Here is a 13,686-nt window from a genome sequence, read left to right as displayed (position 1 = left end):
ACTCTCGCGCACATTATGGAATTGCCTCCTGAGAAGACCCCACCCAAGTAAGATTTCATGCCTCCTCGCAAAATCCATCTTCTAGGTGGATAGCAGCGATAATGCATAGGTCAAAGGGAGGGGGTTGCGAGAGCGATAAAGGCCGAAGAGCAGTGCATGATGCCAAGAGCTCCGTCACTTTTGGCCTGAGCATGAATTGGGGTCAAGTTGCATGCACTAAGAGACGGTTCGAACAATAGTGTCGCGCTAATCAATTGTTTGGTGTTCGTCTGCCCTGCCTACACACTATTGGGACCTAAAAATTAGTTGCCGAGGGTCTAGTCAGAAGATAGGGAGAGTACCTTACAGGGCTCCGACTGGGTCTCGATATCATTGGCTCATTTCAAACAAGATTAATCTCAACCAAATATGAAGTTACACCTGTATCCCTACACTAACATATCCGAGTTTTCTCTGCTTCCACCGTCAATGACTTCCGTAGGCTAATAGCATTCGGTTCATGACTCATAGTATGTTATACATGGTAGACTTAAGGGAAAGTGACCCGAATGCCCAGTCTTATCCTCCCTCTATCATTTTACACCAATTGTGAACATTCGTCGTCGACTTCATTTCGCTTAAAGATAGACTAAGAAGTAATATGGGCCGAGAATGGGATACTTGCGCGCAACTGGTAGAGTCCGGGTTGTTTCTCCATGGACCCTCTTGAAAATCCAGTCTAGCAAGTCGGACTTTGCAATTCGTGCAAGGTACATGTCTCGGTCACCCGGTGTCAGAAAGACGAACAAATCTGAGAGGAGACTCTCTTGTTCACTAAAGCCAAGGCACTTTTTTAGTCGCGTGATCTATATCTTGTACACCAGGAGTATCCGTCGGATTTGCCCCTAGCCTAAACAGGACAGCTTAATTTCCTTAGCATTCGTATGAACAAAACAGAACCTTAGAGAGTAATATACATAGCTAGACCGCAGTGCTCGTAGATGTTAGTGTCCTGGATAACCTCTTTTGTTCTTTTACAGGCTTTTATCTCCTAAATTCTGAGATCATCAAAGTCCTTCTCTTTACTCGTTGTACAGCAACAACTGCTTTCTTCTCTACCCTACATGGCTAAGCGAACCCCTGGTGGCAGGATGACACCTGCCGCCAGTCTTTGGCGTGCCAGTACCTTCCCTCTTTTCCTGCTAGCAGCCCTTCTTCTTATTGTCTTACCAGCCAATGGCTTGCACACACACCGATGGGCTCATGGTCACTCGCGGGTCGAACGAGTGTTGCATAAACTAGTCACTCGTGAGAGTGACTGGGATGCATTCAAGAGAAAAGGGCAGGCTCTTCATTGTGCGATGGACGGTGATCAGGAAGCCGCAAATCATGCCGTTGCTGCGCCAACCAGCAGATGGACAGACTATGGAGACTTGCATAGATATGGATGGGTCGTTGATCCGGACAGAGATGCGGGCTTAACGCTTGCACAAGAGCTTCTTGAGGACACCTTCGAGGAGCTTAACATTGATGCAGACCAAAACACGAGAATACTCATTTCTCAATCACGACCTGTAACGGTTGACGGGAAGAAATATAAGGTAGGTGGCCTTTGAATTCTCGACTATCCTTATCACTTATTGAGTACCTTCAGGAATCTGAAGGCTCTTATCAGAGTCTGTTTAATGTGGATGCCGGTATGATCGTCGCAGATGATAATTCCAGCCCAGAGAATGAACAACCAGATTGGGTCAAGGAAGCTTTTGTGCCGCTGAGGCAGTGGTCTGATGTGATTTTTCTCCTCTGGAAGAGGGTTGCCAAGAGTAATGCCGGGGGTCTCCGGCATATCTTCCAAAGCATAGTTGCCAATCAGCAAACTTTGAATATCATGCGACAGGCTATTGGGGAGGCTGATGACTTTAAAGACTGGGATAAGTACTCGCCAATACAGGAGAACGGGAGGACTTTCAGGCCAGGCTCTGATGAGTACTATGCGCTGCTCTACTCTCCGAATGGTCGCGGCATTGGTTGGATGTTGACACAGCACAAGACTCAGCTAGGCCTTCTGACGGTTTCCTCAATTACGGTATTCGGAAGTGATGGTGAACCTGTACTGTACTTTAAGATTGACCCTGTTGAACAGAGCGATTGAGACCAGAGATAGCTTTATCTCCGGTTTCACTACAAAGACAGAGGTTCGCCTCTCTTCCTTTGTGCTAGGATTGTGTTTTCCTAGCTGGAAGGTATAGACACCGTCAGTTACTTTTTCTTCTCGAATATTTCCATTGAATCAATTGTATCGGGAATAGATCCATGTTTAGGGTTGCATCTGTTGCTTCAGGGACATCTGTTTCGGTATAGCATTTATAATTCGATGCGGTTGGCCACTGTAAGAAGTATTGGCATTTTCGATATCTATTTTATGTCTGTTGGTGCACGCTTTGGTTACATTGGACTGTCTTGTGTTTTATGAAAAAAAAAAAAAAAAAAAAAAAAAAAAAAAAAAAAAAGGGGGGGGGTAAAAAAAGAGAGGAAAGAAAAAGAAAAAGAAAAAATGCAACAGGCCTTATTTCCTATTCTCGAATTTAGTTGGCTGTGGCAATGCTTGACTGCCGTCTTAACATTTCTTCCCAATCCTGTTCTGTGAGTATAGAAGACCAAGCGAACCACATCTCCTGTACATTCTGTGTTCCTGGAAAGCCCAAAGCGTCCATTCTGATGCCATCCCAGAATACAAGGCCATATGAGCGAAAGACCGAGTAATCTAGGCATTTAAGAGGCGATAGAAGATGGCTTTTACATCGCCATAAACACTTCATACCCCGGGAAGATCGCCCAGAATTCACGTTGTTTTCCGCCTCGGCCCATTGGTCATCCGTCACAGATGTATAGTGCTGGCAGCAATGGCTATAGTCCTCAGAAATTCCACCAGAGAGCAACCAGGAGTATATATTTTCATGCCCACCTGCCTGGTCATCCATCCAGTGAAGAATAGTTGCTATCTGCTCTACCTGACCATCGTTGTACTTCCGAAGGATTGTGTTCCAAAACCCTTCCACGTTGTCATCCAACAAAACCCAGACAGATTCCCTGTCCTCTGTAATCACTGAACATTCAAAATATGACTTGCGCAGCTCATAAAAGAGAACAATACATAATAAACTACTGAGCAGGCGTTGCTCCTCAATCCATGTCGGTGGGCCAATATCAACAGGGGTATATGGGATACCCTGGGGGCGTCGGCTGCGGTCAAGTATTGGGCGTGTAAGATGATTATTGTAATACCTCATCTTTTTGGGCAAATGCTCCACCTGTAGCTTTAGGCACCTTGCAATCATAGAATGGAAGCATGCATGCGTGAGACATCGGAGTCGGGCCATTAGGCTAAGGAGCTGACAAAGAATAGCCGAGGGTGTTGACGGGAATATTGCCTTCAACATGGGCTGCGCTTCCAGGGGAGAGCGCTCCCGTACGTATTGCAGGCTGCCATGGATGTCTGTACCTGGCTCCTGCGTTAGCCCTGTGGCTTTCTGGCGAGTCCAGACAAGAATCACGAGCCGTACGGTATCCTGAACATGTGGCACCAGACCCCTTTCGCCGCGGACTGGGTCTCCGATGATGGCATCCACAATCTGGGCGAATATATCATTGTTCCGGTGCAAGAATGCCGCGACTTCCGGTGATGCATCATGCAGGCTATGTAGTGAGGGCAGGTCCGGAAGATTCGACAGGGTATTTTGCAGGACAAACCAAGGAAGTCGGCCGAATGGATCCATTTCTTTTTGCTTTTTGTTTCCAAATGGTGTGATATTAGCCGGATGTTACCAACTCCGAGTGACGAGGGTATCAATTGCTAATCCCTATATGGTCTCAACTTTGGTGATGGAAAAAAGGGGGGGGGGTTGCAATGCTGAGAGTTCATCGTAAAGGAAAGCTCATTTTAAGCTCCGCTGAGGAGGCTTGGAGGATTGAAGATCCAGGTGGGAGAAATATTGAACCATGTGGGTTGCCAAGCCCGCTAGCCCTTGGACCAGTTCAATATCTATTGTAAGGGAAATAAAACCTCAATAGGGTAGCATTTCATAATTTAGTGCATGGAACTATTCACTCCGCACCATTTAACGAAGGATTAGATACTTGATATAAAACTATTGATCGATCTGGGTAAGTATACGGCAAACAGACTGTATTGAGGGAAGGTCCCACATCCGCTCAGTCTTACCTGTGGCGTTGATTTGTCTCTGTCGCCGAGGGTGTGAAGAGTTCCAATAGCGAACGACCGGTCGGGCGCAATTTTCTGGAGACTGTTCCGATACCCTTGGCCTGGACAACGGTCAGATTCGTTCGACGGGTGCTGATTCGCAGAGGCGGTTGAGTAGCGGAGTGTTCCATGATGAGTGACGGAAGTGGGGATGAGGACGGGGGTAGAGTATTAGATGAGAGAGGAAGAGAGCTCAGTCAACATCTTGTAAAGTGACCTGTCAGACTTCGTGGACTTAGACGGTGTTAGATTAAAAGCGCCCCCCCCCCCCCCCCCAAAACTGCGCCCCACCGGTCATGTCTGGATCATGCTCAGATGGCTTTCCCAGACAAAAAGACCATCATGTTTTGCACATTCTTCTCTGCACTTTTCTATAATTCCTAGAAGGATTATTGTTCTTTCTGACAGATCTCAACAGGCGGTGTTGACGGTCGCTGTGAAGGTTTGCTAAGTGGCTGGAGAATGAAGCTATTCGCAAATCTCCACGCGGTGCCATATGGGCTCGCTGTTCACATATTCTAAGAGATAACACAACCGAAAATATACTCCAGATTATAATATGTATAGTGATCGGTTCAGAAAAAGCCTGCGACCGTCCTTAAATGAGATATCGGTCGACTTGAGTATATAGCATTCCATCTTTTGTGCATTTCTTGAATGGAAGAATCTAGGGAAATCTCGTAGTCCAAGCAGATGACTGGACATGCGCCACACCAGGATCAGACCACAGCGACAGGTGGATCAGCTTCCGTCGCTTGATACATTGCGTTACTTATCATTGACTTTAAGAGGTAATACTTTTTTTAGTAGATAAACAATTCTTCTAGATATAGATCCATCTGGTGTTAATATCGAGGACGGTTCCACAACACAAACGGTCTGCGCCGTACCATCTATTAATTTGGCATTGAAGAGAATTGTTGAGTAGGACTGCCCGCTTGGAAACTAACAGAAGAAAAAGTAAAGGTAACATGAAAAAAGTATCTGCAACAGGAGAGTCCGTGGGTTCCGCAACTAAGGACACAGAAAGAGGGCTATGGCTGAGAGTCAATATTATGCTCGAAAAGCACACTCAAACAATCCGAGGTACAAAGGGACATACAAAATAAATGATTCTTTCAACACGGTTCCAAGCTCAAAGATAGTGATTTGCCTTCTCTCTTCCAGGATGACCCGACAGAGGCTCCTATCTACTAGTTCTGCTCAACGGGGCTGTCGGAACAACGTCCATGAGCAAATCGATGGATGACGGTCGTGGAAAGAGCTGGTGAGGAATAAAGATCACATTCGCCGCCCCCTTCAACATACAACCATGCCTGACACTCCTTGACTCCTTCACAGTACTGTCCGCAGGCTGTGGCGTTGAGCAACCCGTACTTGAAGGTGATAGGAGCCCCATTAAACGAGGCAAATTCGTCGTAAGTCAGGTCCGAGAGACAGTCAGTTAATGCTGTCGCCAAAGTCAGAGAGCAGAAGATGACTGCTAGGTGTAGAAGTGGAATTGTGAATAGCATTCTCAAGGCAGATGCTTTTGGGGACCGGAGTGGTGTACAAGAAGCAAAAACTGGATTGGCCAAAAAAAATAAAATAAAATAAAACCGAAACAAAACGCTCGACGACTAAGTCTGGATCAAATATATTTTCAGATCTAATCCGTTGCCCACTGCTAGCCAGGGCGTTGGAGAGGCAATTAAACCACACCATTTTTGGTGCTCGTTCGAGGGGCTGACCGAGCAGAAGTTGACCCCCTAATCCAGTCAGTTCACTGTATAGCTCTGTTGCAACACTAGTTGGGGTCAAAAGTTCTAGACCCACGGGTCTAGAGAAACGTCTCTGTGGGGCTGTGGGGCCGGAGTAGTATCCTAGGTATTTGGCTAGGGCCGTGCGACCATAAATTTCTTATGTAGTAGGTTTTTAGTCACATCAGTGTCACTAGACTATAGACCCCAATTTGGGCAAAAGTAGGGTGGTATCCAATAGATAGTGTAGCATGCAAACAAAGTAGGTAGTTAGTTTAATGTTTGGGTAAGTTTACGCAAGATCACGTGTTATCGGGTGAGTGTTCTCACCTGATCTATTGTGCATTCACCCAAGCTCACCCGAGGTCGCGCGACATTAAAGCGGCTCACCCGCTAGCTCACCCGGCTTCTGGCCGCGTTTAAGCCACACGCCGGCAGGGTAGTAGTTGAGTGGGTGACCACCAGTGAATCCCTGCTGTTGTATGTTTTTTATTCTTTTAATGATTTGTAATTTTTTTTCTATCTGTTAGTCAATTCTCTTGCCATATGTCTATCCAATCTAGAGGGGATTGAATACATTACCCTTGCACTAAACCTATTCTACATATTCCTAGAAACACATACATCGCTGAGAAACTAACAAGTCTACAACCACTGAGCTGAGATAGTATTGTCTAGGACAGGTTTATTAGGGTTAGATATATTCTGGGACACCCACAATGTAAGTGAATTATACAGTCTATGGGTGTTGGCCTGAGCACAGTTACCCAGCAGCTTTTTTTCTTTTTTGTTTTGTTTTTTGATTGCGAAGGTGATAGTTGTGATGTTGGGGACAGTGTATCATGTAGAGGGTGTTACTTTACTCACCAATGTGTCTCTAAAAGAAGATGGGCTCTGGCTCTAGGGGGTGTGCCATACTGGATACATAAATTAACAGTTAATCTTACTGGCGGTTTAACTGCCCCGGGCTAGAGGTGTGAATCTATTCTTGTGCTCAAGGTCGGCTTCAGAAGGCCCATATATATAGGTGATATATGGGGGGCCGGCGCGGTGGGTGATTACGTAGGTTACTATGGCGTAACCGACCTCCTCCCAAATATGTCGGAATACCCTGGGGGGCGCCATAAAAATGTGCATATCTCAATATACATATCCACGCGTTGAGACAGCGTACGTATTTCTATCTATTACTACTTATTATTGAAACTATCCCTCTTTTTAAAAGATCTGAAGCAATAGGTAGTCTTGAGAGAGGCTGATTACTTTGACTATATTAATAATATAGCTAATTATTATGGCTTAAAAATGACGATATCCTTCTTTGGCTTGCCCATGTCGTGGTTTTACTGCCTCTAGTAGATCTGTGTCTTTGTATATGGCCGCTGTAATGGAGTGTTATATGGCTATAGCAAGGCAGCTCGCTTTATAAAGTGAAGAGGTATTAAATCTATCTTGAATTAACTGCCCTGAGAATACTTCAAAAGCCTATAATCTAAAGCAGAAAGAATGGATAGAGTGGGCTGAATAAATCAGATTTCCAGATAGTAAGCTAGTTACTGAATATAAGCTTATCTGATTTCTTAAAGAGAAAGTACTCTGCCATGAAATCTGATTCTATCACTATAAAAAACCGTGTATGACTGAAGAAGAGAAGCTAATTATCTATATTCTAGAGAAGAGCACTGTACAGAGCTATAGATCTACTATTGTAGATCTCTGGTTATACCAAAAGAGCAGCAGAGTTAACCTAAATCCAAATCCTTGCAGTAAGGCTATCACCGCACTTTTAGATAATCACACGTGCCAGGAATATATATATAAACAGGATCAATATCTTGATCAAGCAGCAGGTACCTTGCTGGATAGCTATAATACGAAAAGAATAGAGACTTTTGTTCAATACTACTGGGATAGCTAAGCGTAAAATATGCCAGGAAACTCTTAGCGCAGAAAGCCACAGGGCATTAAATCTTATCTTTATATGGTTATAGATTTCCTTTTCTCGCATCATATGATTACACAGGGCCAGTCATGCTGGAATTTAAAGTTTACAGATCTTTTTACTATTCCTTTAAAAAATAAGCGCCCTACACCACGTTTTCCAATGGTTATAATTATGGATAACGGTAAAATAAATGCAATGGGCTGCTTAGAATATAACTCTGTGATACAGTACCGTAATCCAATAGTTTATATAATGGCCCATACCGCGTTTTATCTTTTTTCCTGGTGGAATATAGCACGGGAGCCTGTGCCTAAGTTCTATAGGCGGCCACAGTGGTACAACTTGCACTTACTTAAGAGAGAATCAGCAGAGAAACTACTTTTATATAATACTCAGCTTTATTAGATTAACTGTATATTTGTCTAGATTAGCCTTAAGTCGGTAAAAAAAATATATATTAGCTGATCTGAGAGAGCGAGATAGGCAGAACTTAATAGGATATCAGAAAACTAAATCTGCCGCGCTGCATACTGGAATAATAATACTTTAACAAATTACTATTTTATTTATCTTCCCTGAAAATATATACAGGTAATAGCAGGCTTTAAGGCTTCTACCCTAGGAAACTATTATCTTCCTGGGATAAAGATCCAGCCTTCCGAGTCTCTTATATATACAATCTAGCTATGGATTAATAAATAGCTGAAATGGTTTGAATTGTACAGAGACTACAGCCAGTAAGAGAGAAAAGAATATCAAGACAAAGCCTTAGCTAAAGTTAAAATAAAGAAACCAAAAAAGGCTGATTGGTAAGATATAGCAGTTTAGGGATTTTTATGGCTGCTTGTTCAGCTATATATAATCTTTCTGCAAGATTCTGTTATCTTTTGTGAGAAGTTTCTGTTATATTCTATCTGAAGTAATCCAGTCTTTGTATAAGAGAATTATCAGGTTTTTACTGCGGAGATCAAATAACCTTTACAGAAGATAGAAAAGCCTAAGGAGATCTGACTATAGCAGGCTCTTCTAGCTTTAGCTAAGTATCTTAACTATATCTGACAGGATCTCTAACAGAGATTGGATCACACAATCAAGAAATAGAAAAGTAGAATCCAGAATTAGCTTTAAGAGATTAACAATTATCTGTATAATATTATAGGCAGTTATGTTACTTTTACTCTGTAAGTAGTGGATCCAGACGTGACTGAAGTATTTATATCTGTAGCCCAGAGTCTATAATCTATTTCCTAGTTTACACCTGTCTCTTCTGCTACTACTGCTGCTAGTACTGCTAATATGATTACTGCACAGAATATATTTAAGTCTATATTTGTATCCAGTTATTTAACAGGGATCTCTTACTATATATCCTTTTATACAGTTCACACTGTGCCGGAGCTATGGGGAGAATGGACATGCGGCTCAGGAGATAAGTCTTCTATTCAGAGCCTGGAAGATATATATGGCGCAGCATGGCGTCTCTTATAGCGTGAGCGGGTTAAGTTCTGCCGCAGAAAAGTAATTATTGATAAGATTTATAAAAGACATACCAGCAGAATATCTCTACTGAAGACTGTAGAAGAGGTAGAGCTTATATAGCGGCGAGAGAAGATAGGCCTGTATGTGCTTTTCCAGATACTACAGAAGAACAGAGAGAAAAAGACTGGAAAACTAAACTAATATATTATAGTATCTGTTTCTAATTAGAAAGAAAAGGGAATAATAATTATTTGTTTAAGAATAGTGTTCAGACACTATAAAACTACAGTAACTAAAGACTGTAATAGAGATTTTAAGAACAGGGGATTAAGAGATTTTAGAGATTTTTTTCTTTAATAAAAATACAGAAAATGAACCGGTCATAGCTTATATTTTCTCTGAGATTGGGCTGTAGAATACCTGGCAATGAAAGCTCACTTGCTATAAAATAAACCAACCAGCAGTGACTGTGGCACAGACTGGTCCCATGGATACTATATTCCCTTTGGGAATAGGCAATATAAAAACTGGTACAGGAAGTCATGTTATATCAATCAACCAACCAGCGGCGATCGTAGTAAACCGCCAAGATTTCCCTGGTCAGAGGTAACCCTGAATATGTAGCATTTTTGGGGGCTCGGCATAGCAGCGGACCCCCAAATAAGACTAATATTCGGGGGTAGGATTACGCGAAATTTCCGGGGGTGTGATATATATACATTGCTATAATCTACGACCAGCTAGCTCGGACCAATGTTAGCCTAGTACTTACTAGTTCTTATGTACTCCTAGGAGTCTAGAATAACGTAATCGGTAAACGAGCTGCGCACGCAAACGGGCTGCGCACTCCACGCGTTTTCAACGCGCCTCAATTTCTTAGGTGATTGAAACACCAGCCATACCACCAAAAATGCCTAAATCATCAAAATCACGCGTTGAACAGGAAGGCCGAATCCTACTGGCCTTACCGGCCCTAAAAAAAATGAATTCAGTAGCCTTTAGAAAGGCAGCCGATATATTTAATCTACCTGAATCTACTCTACGCAGTCGCCTAAAAGGAACCTCTTTTAGAGGCAAGCAACGCGCCAATAGTCATAAATTAACTAGTAGTGAAGATGAATCGCTTAAAGAAGAGATTCTATCACTAGATAAACATGGAGCACCTTCTCGGCCTGCACATGTTCAAGAAATGGCCAATATCCTACTCTCAAAGCATGATACTACATCTCCCCCTGCTACTGTAAGGGAGAAATAGATATATAACTTTACCAGGTATACACCTGAGCTTAAAGCCTGGTTTGCACGTCGCTACAACTATCAACGTGCTAAAGTAGAGGATCCACAGATTCTAGGTGCTTGGTTTGAGCAGGTAAATGAGGCTATTCAGAAGTACGGCATAGCTTTAAGTGATATATATAATTTTAATGAAACAGGCTTTGAAATGGGTCTAATCGCTGCAGCTAAAGTTATTACTAGGTCTGATATGTCAGGCAATCCATTTTTATTGCAGCCAGGGAACAGGGAATGGGTTACTATAGAATATATATATTCTAATGAATAGGCTCTACCTCCTTGCATTATTTTTAAAGGCAAGGTGTACATGAAGGCCTGGTACAAGGATAATAAGGTTTCTTCTAATTGAAGGATCAAGGTTAGTTCTAATGGCTGGACAAGCAATGAGATTAGCCAATATTAGCTACAGAATCATTTTATACCTCTTACTACCGGCCGATCTATAGGGAAATACTATATACTTATTCTAGATAGTCACAATAGTTATCTAACACCTTAATTTGATCAGGTCTGTGCAGAAAATAATATTATACTAATCTATATACCTGTGCACGCTTCTCATAAGCTCCAACTGCTTGATATTACTGTTTTCTCGCCTTTAAAACGCGCGTATGGAGGCCTAGTTAAATCTAAGATACACTGTGGGCTTAATTATATTAATAAACTTGATTTCTTGGCTGTATATTCTAAGGTCTATATAGAGGCCTTTACCAGTAGCAATATTTATAGTGCTTTTAGAGCTACTAGCCTAGTTTCTCTATCTCCTGAGCGCGTTCTATCTCAGCTAACAGTTTAGCTTAAGACTCCTATACCTCCGGGTAGTAGACCCAGCAGCCGAGGCAGCTCAGCACCTAAAACACCTTATACAGTCAAGCAGCTGAATAAGTCAGAATCTAGCTTTAAAAAGCTACTTAAAAATCAGTATTATAGTCCTGATTCGCCTATTAAAGCTCGCCTAAATTAAACAATAAAAGGCGCTGAACAAGCTTTGTATAATATAACAATATTAAAGCATTAACTTGAGCAACATCAGGCTGAACACGAAAGACAGATTAAAAAGTGAAAGCACTCTACTAAACAGATTACTTTTGAAGAAGGCCCATCAGTATCTGAAGCCCGAATTCTCATAGAGCGCCGAAATCAGGTAGATGAAGCTATACAGGCAGATAGGGCTCTGCCTACTGAATCGGCTCCTAGGCGCGCCCCACCAAAATGTTCTGGCTGTGGTGTACAGGGCCATAAAATTACGCACTGCCCGAATTGATAGAACTACTCATTTCTATATAGAAGTCTGAATTCATGGTGTTTTGACTATTCTAATTTTCAATATGGCGGTTGGTGCGCAGCTCGTTTACCGATTACGTTATCTTCTCCTTGTACTGGCGCTCTCCTTTAGTTATTGTAAGTGGCTTGCGTATTACCCAGGCCTGAAACATTTATTAATCCAGCTGAATACGATATACTCACTTACTGGCACTGAATCGATAATACCCTTGGTTCTAACTCAGTCCAGACGTTGCCCTTAGCGCTTTAACATTTTACATCATCAGAGCTACAGTGATTTCAGAGTAAGCGTACAAAGCAGGTGCATAATATGCACATGGCTATGGGATAAACACCCACAGCCGAGCAACTCTGATGGTACCGAGGAAGATGAGACAGGTGGATTTAGGATATGTTGTGATTATCTAGGGCCTGGTAGCATTTTCTTCTATGTGATCGTCCCATAGGCTTCCGACTCTGACCACGAAGGTTTGTTAATAATGGATTAATACTTCTTCCACAATATTCTTTGATAAAGCACAATGTTGACATTAGATAGTCGTTGTCTCAATTCTTCACGAGTTCAGTTATCGTCCCCTTGCAACGAATGCTATGCTAGATTCTCCATGGGATAAGTCCGATCCTATAATAGGAGTCCAATCAACCATTAAACTCAATTTATGGATATCTCACTGCTGCCAAATCCACAGATTCTGCCGTGTCGTAGACTCGGTGCCTTTCTTCCCAACCCGTATCGTCGATGTCCATAAGATCGAACATGACATTGTTGTCCCGAAAGTCTGAAGTTCTATCATACCGAGCCATTTAGGACAGGCACCAGGTGCAAAAAACCATTCAGCACCGCCCTATTGGACTTTATCGTACCGCTGGAGCTCTCTCACCATCCCTAAGCTACTTAAAGGCAATGAGGACTAGTTAAAGAAAAGAGTTGCTATATCAATTCTGCCAATCGCTTTCCAAGATGCGATGAGAGTTGTACATTGTCTGGGTCACAGGTTCATATGGATCGATTCCCTTTGCATCATTGGGGATTCTCCTGAAGATTGGCAGGAAGAGTTGAAAAATATGGCAAAGATCTACCGGAATGGCTTTTATAATATATCAGCAACCTCGGCATCGTTCGATACAACTTATGGCCTTTTTGTCCCCAGGCAGAGCGATCCGCGACTCCCATACCCCTATCCAGTGGATGTCGTGGATGGAAAACAGCAATCAGTCTGGAATGAAGAGATATAGAAAGACGATATCGAACGCGCACCACTCGCCAGTCGTGGTTGTGTTCTACAGGAAAGATTTCTGATCTCGAGGGTTGTTTATCTTACCCGAAACAATATATTGGGAGTGTCTTGAACAGATGTACTATGCAGCAGATCTCAATGGCCAACTCAACCTTGTCCACAATATTGATACAACCGACGTCGGGAACAGTCGCTGTACAAATGGTCGCTGCTACAGCTGCTAAAAATGTACCCACGCGTATCCCAATTTGGAATCGATCGCAAACATATTGACTTTGTGGATAACCCCGATATATGGCATTTTTGCATGGGTCCGAGGCTGTGCTGGAGTGATATGCTTTAAGTATATAGTTCTTGTAGTCTCACCCATAAATCCGACAAGTTTATGGCCATAGCGGGTATTGCCGCCTTTTTTCAATAGGTTCATGGTGGGCAGTACTTGGCTGGTTTATAGGCTAAGCTTACATA

At 42.7% G+C, this 13,686-nt stretch overlaps 5 protein-coding genes across 5 annotated transcripts; 2 read left to right on the top strand and 3 right to left on the bottom strand.

The window, feature by feature from the left end:
* Positions 1 to 1,103: 1,103 nt before the first annotated feature.
* Positions 1,104 to 2,131, top strand: BDW43DRAFT_312052 (uncharacterized protein; the record flags this gene model as incomplete). The annotated part of the gene is made up of 2 exons (XM_032047290.1): positions 1,104 to 1,580; positions 1,634 to 2,131. The coding sequence occupies 2 exons, from the start codon at positions 1,104 to 1,106 to the stop codon at positions 2,129 to 2,131; spliced, it is 975 nt and encodes a 324-aa protein (XP_031899205.1).
* Positions 2,132 to 2,481: 350 nt separating this feature from the next.
* BDW43DRAFT_108142 (uncharacterized protein) lies at positions 2,482 to 3,951 on the bottom strand. The gene has a single exon (XM_032037858.1). It carries the CDS (start codon positions 3,753 to 3,755, stop codon positions 2,565 to 2,567), a length of 1,191 nt encoding a protein of 396 aa, XP_031899204.1. The 5' UTR covers positions 3,756 to 3,951; the 3' UTR covers positions 2,482 to 2,564.
* Positions 3,952 to 4,173: 222 nt separating this feature from the next.
* Positions 4,174 to 4,480, bottom strand: BDW43DRAFT_279241 (uncharacterized protein). The gene has a single exon (XM_032042279.1). The coding sequence runs from the start codon at positions 4,369 to 4,371 to the stop codon at positions 4,198 to 4,200; it is 174 nt and encodes a 57-aa protein (XP_031899203.1). The 5' UTR covers positions 4,372 to 4,480; the 3' UTR covers positions 4,174 to 4,197.
* Positions 4,481 to 4,900: 420 nt separating this feature from the next.
* Positions 4,901 to 6,176, bottom strand: BDW43DRAFT_279238 (uncharacterized protein). Its single transcript, XM_032042278.1, has 2 exons — positions 5,343 to 6,176; positions 4,901 to 5,274 (listed from the first exon to the last, which is right to left on the bottom strand). The coding sequence occupies exon 1, from the start codon at positions 5,752 to 5,754 to the stop codon at positions 5,434 to 5,436; it is 321 nt and encodes a 106-aa protein (XP_031899202.1). The 5' UTR covers positions 5,755 to 6,176; the 3' UTR covers positions 4,901 to 5,274; positions 5,343 to 5,433.
* Positions 6,177 to 6,445: 269 nt separating this feature from the next.
* Positions 6,446 to 7,148, top strand: BDW43DRAFT_279237 (uncharacterized protein). The gene has a single exon (XM_032042277.1). The coding sequence runs from the start codon at positions 6,721 to 6,723 to the stop codon at positions 6,949 to 6,951; it is 231 nt and encodes a 76-aa protein (XP_031899201.1). The 5' UTR covers positions 6,446 to 6,720; the 3' UTR covers positions 6,952 to 7,148.
* The last annotated feature ends 6,538 nt before the right edge of the window (positions 7,149 to 13,686 follow it).

This window comes from Aspergillus alliaceus (genome assembly GCF_009176365.1).
Source record: "Aspergillus alliaceus strain CBS 536.65 unplaced genomic scaffold BDW43scaffold_28, whole genome shotgun sequence".
NCBI classification, from domain to species: Eukaryota; Fungi; Ascomycota; class Eurotiomycetes; order Eurotiales; family Aspergillaceae; genus Aspergillus; species Aspergillus alliaceus.
This window is presented reverse-complemented; position numbering and strand designations above follow the sequence as displayed.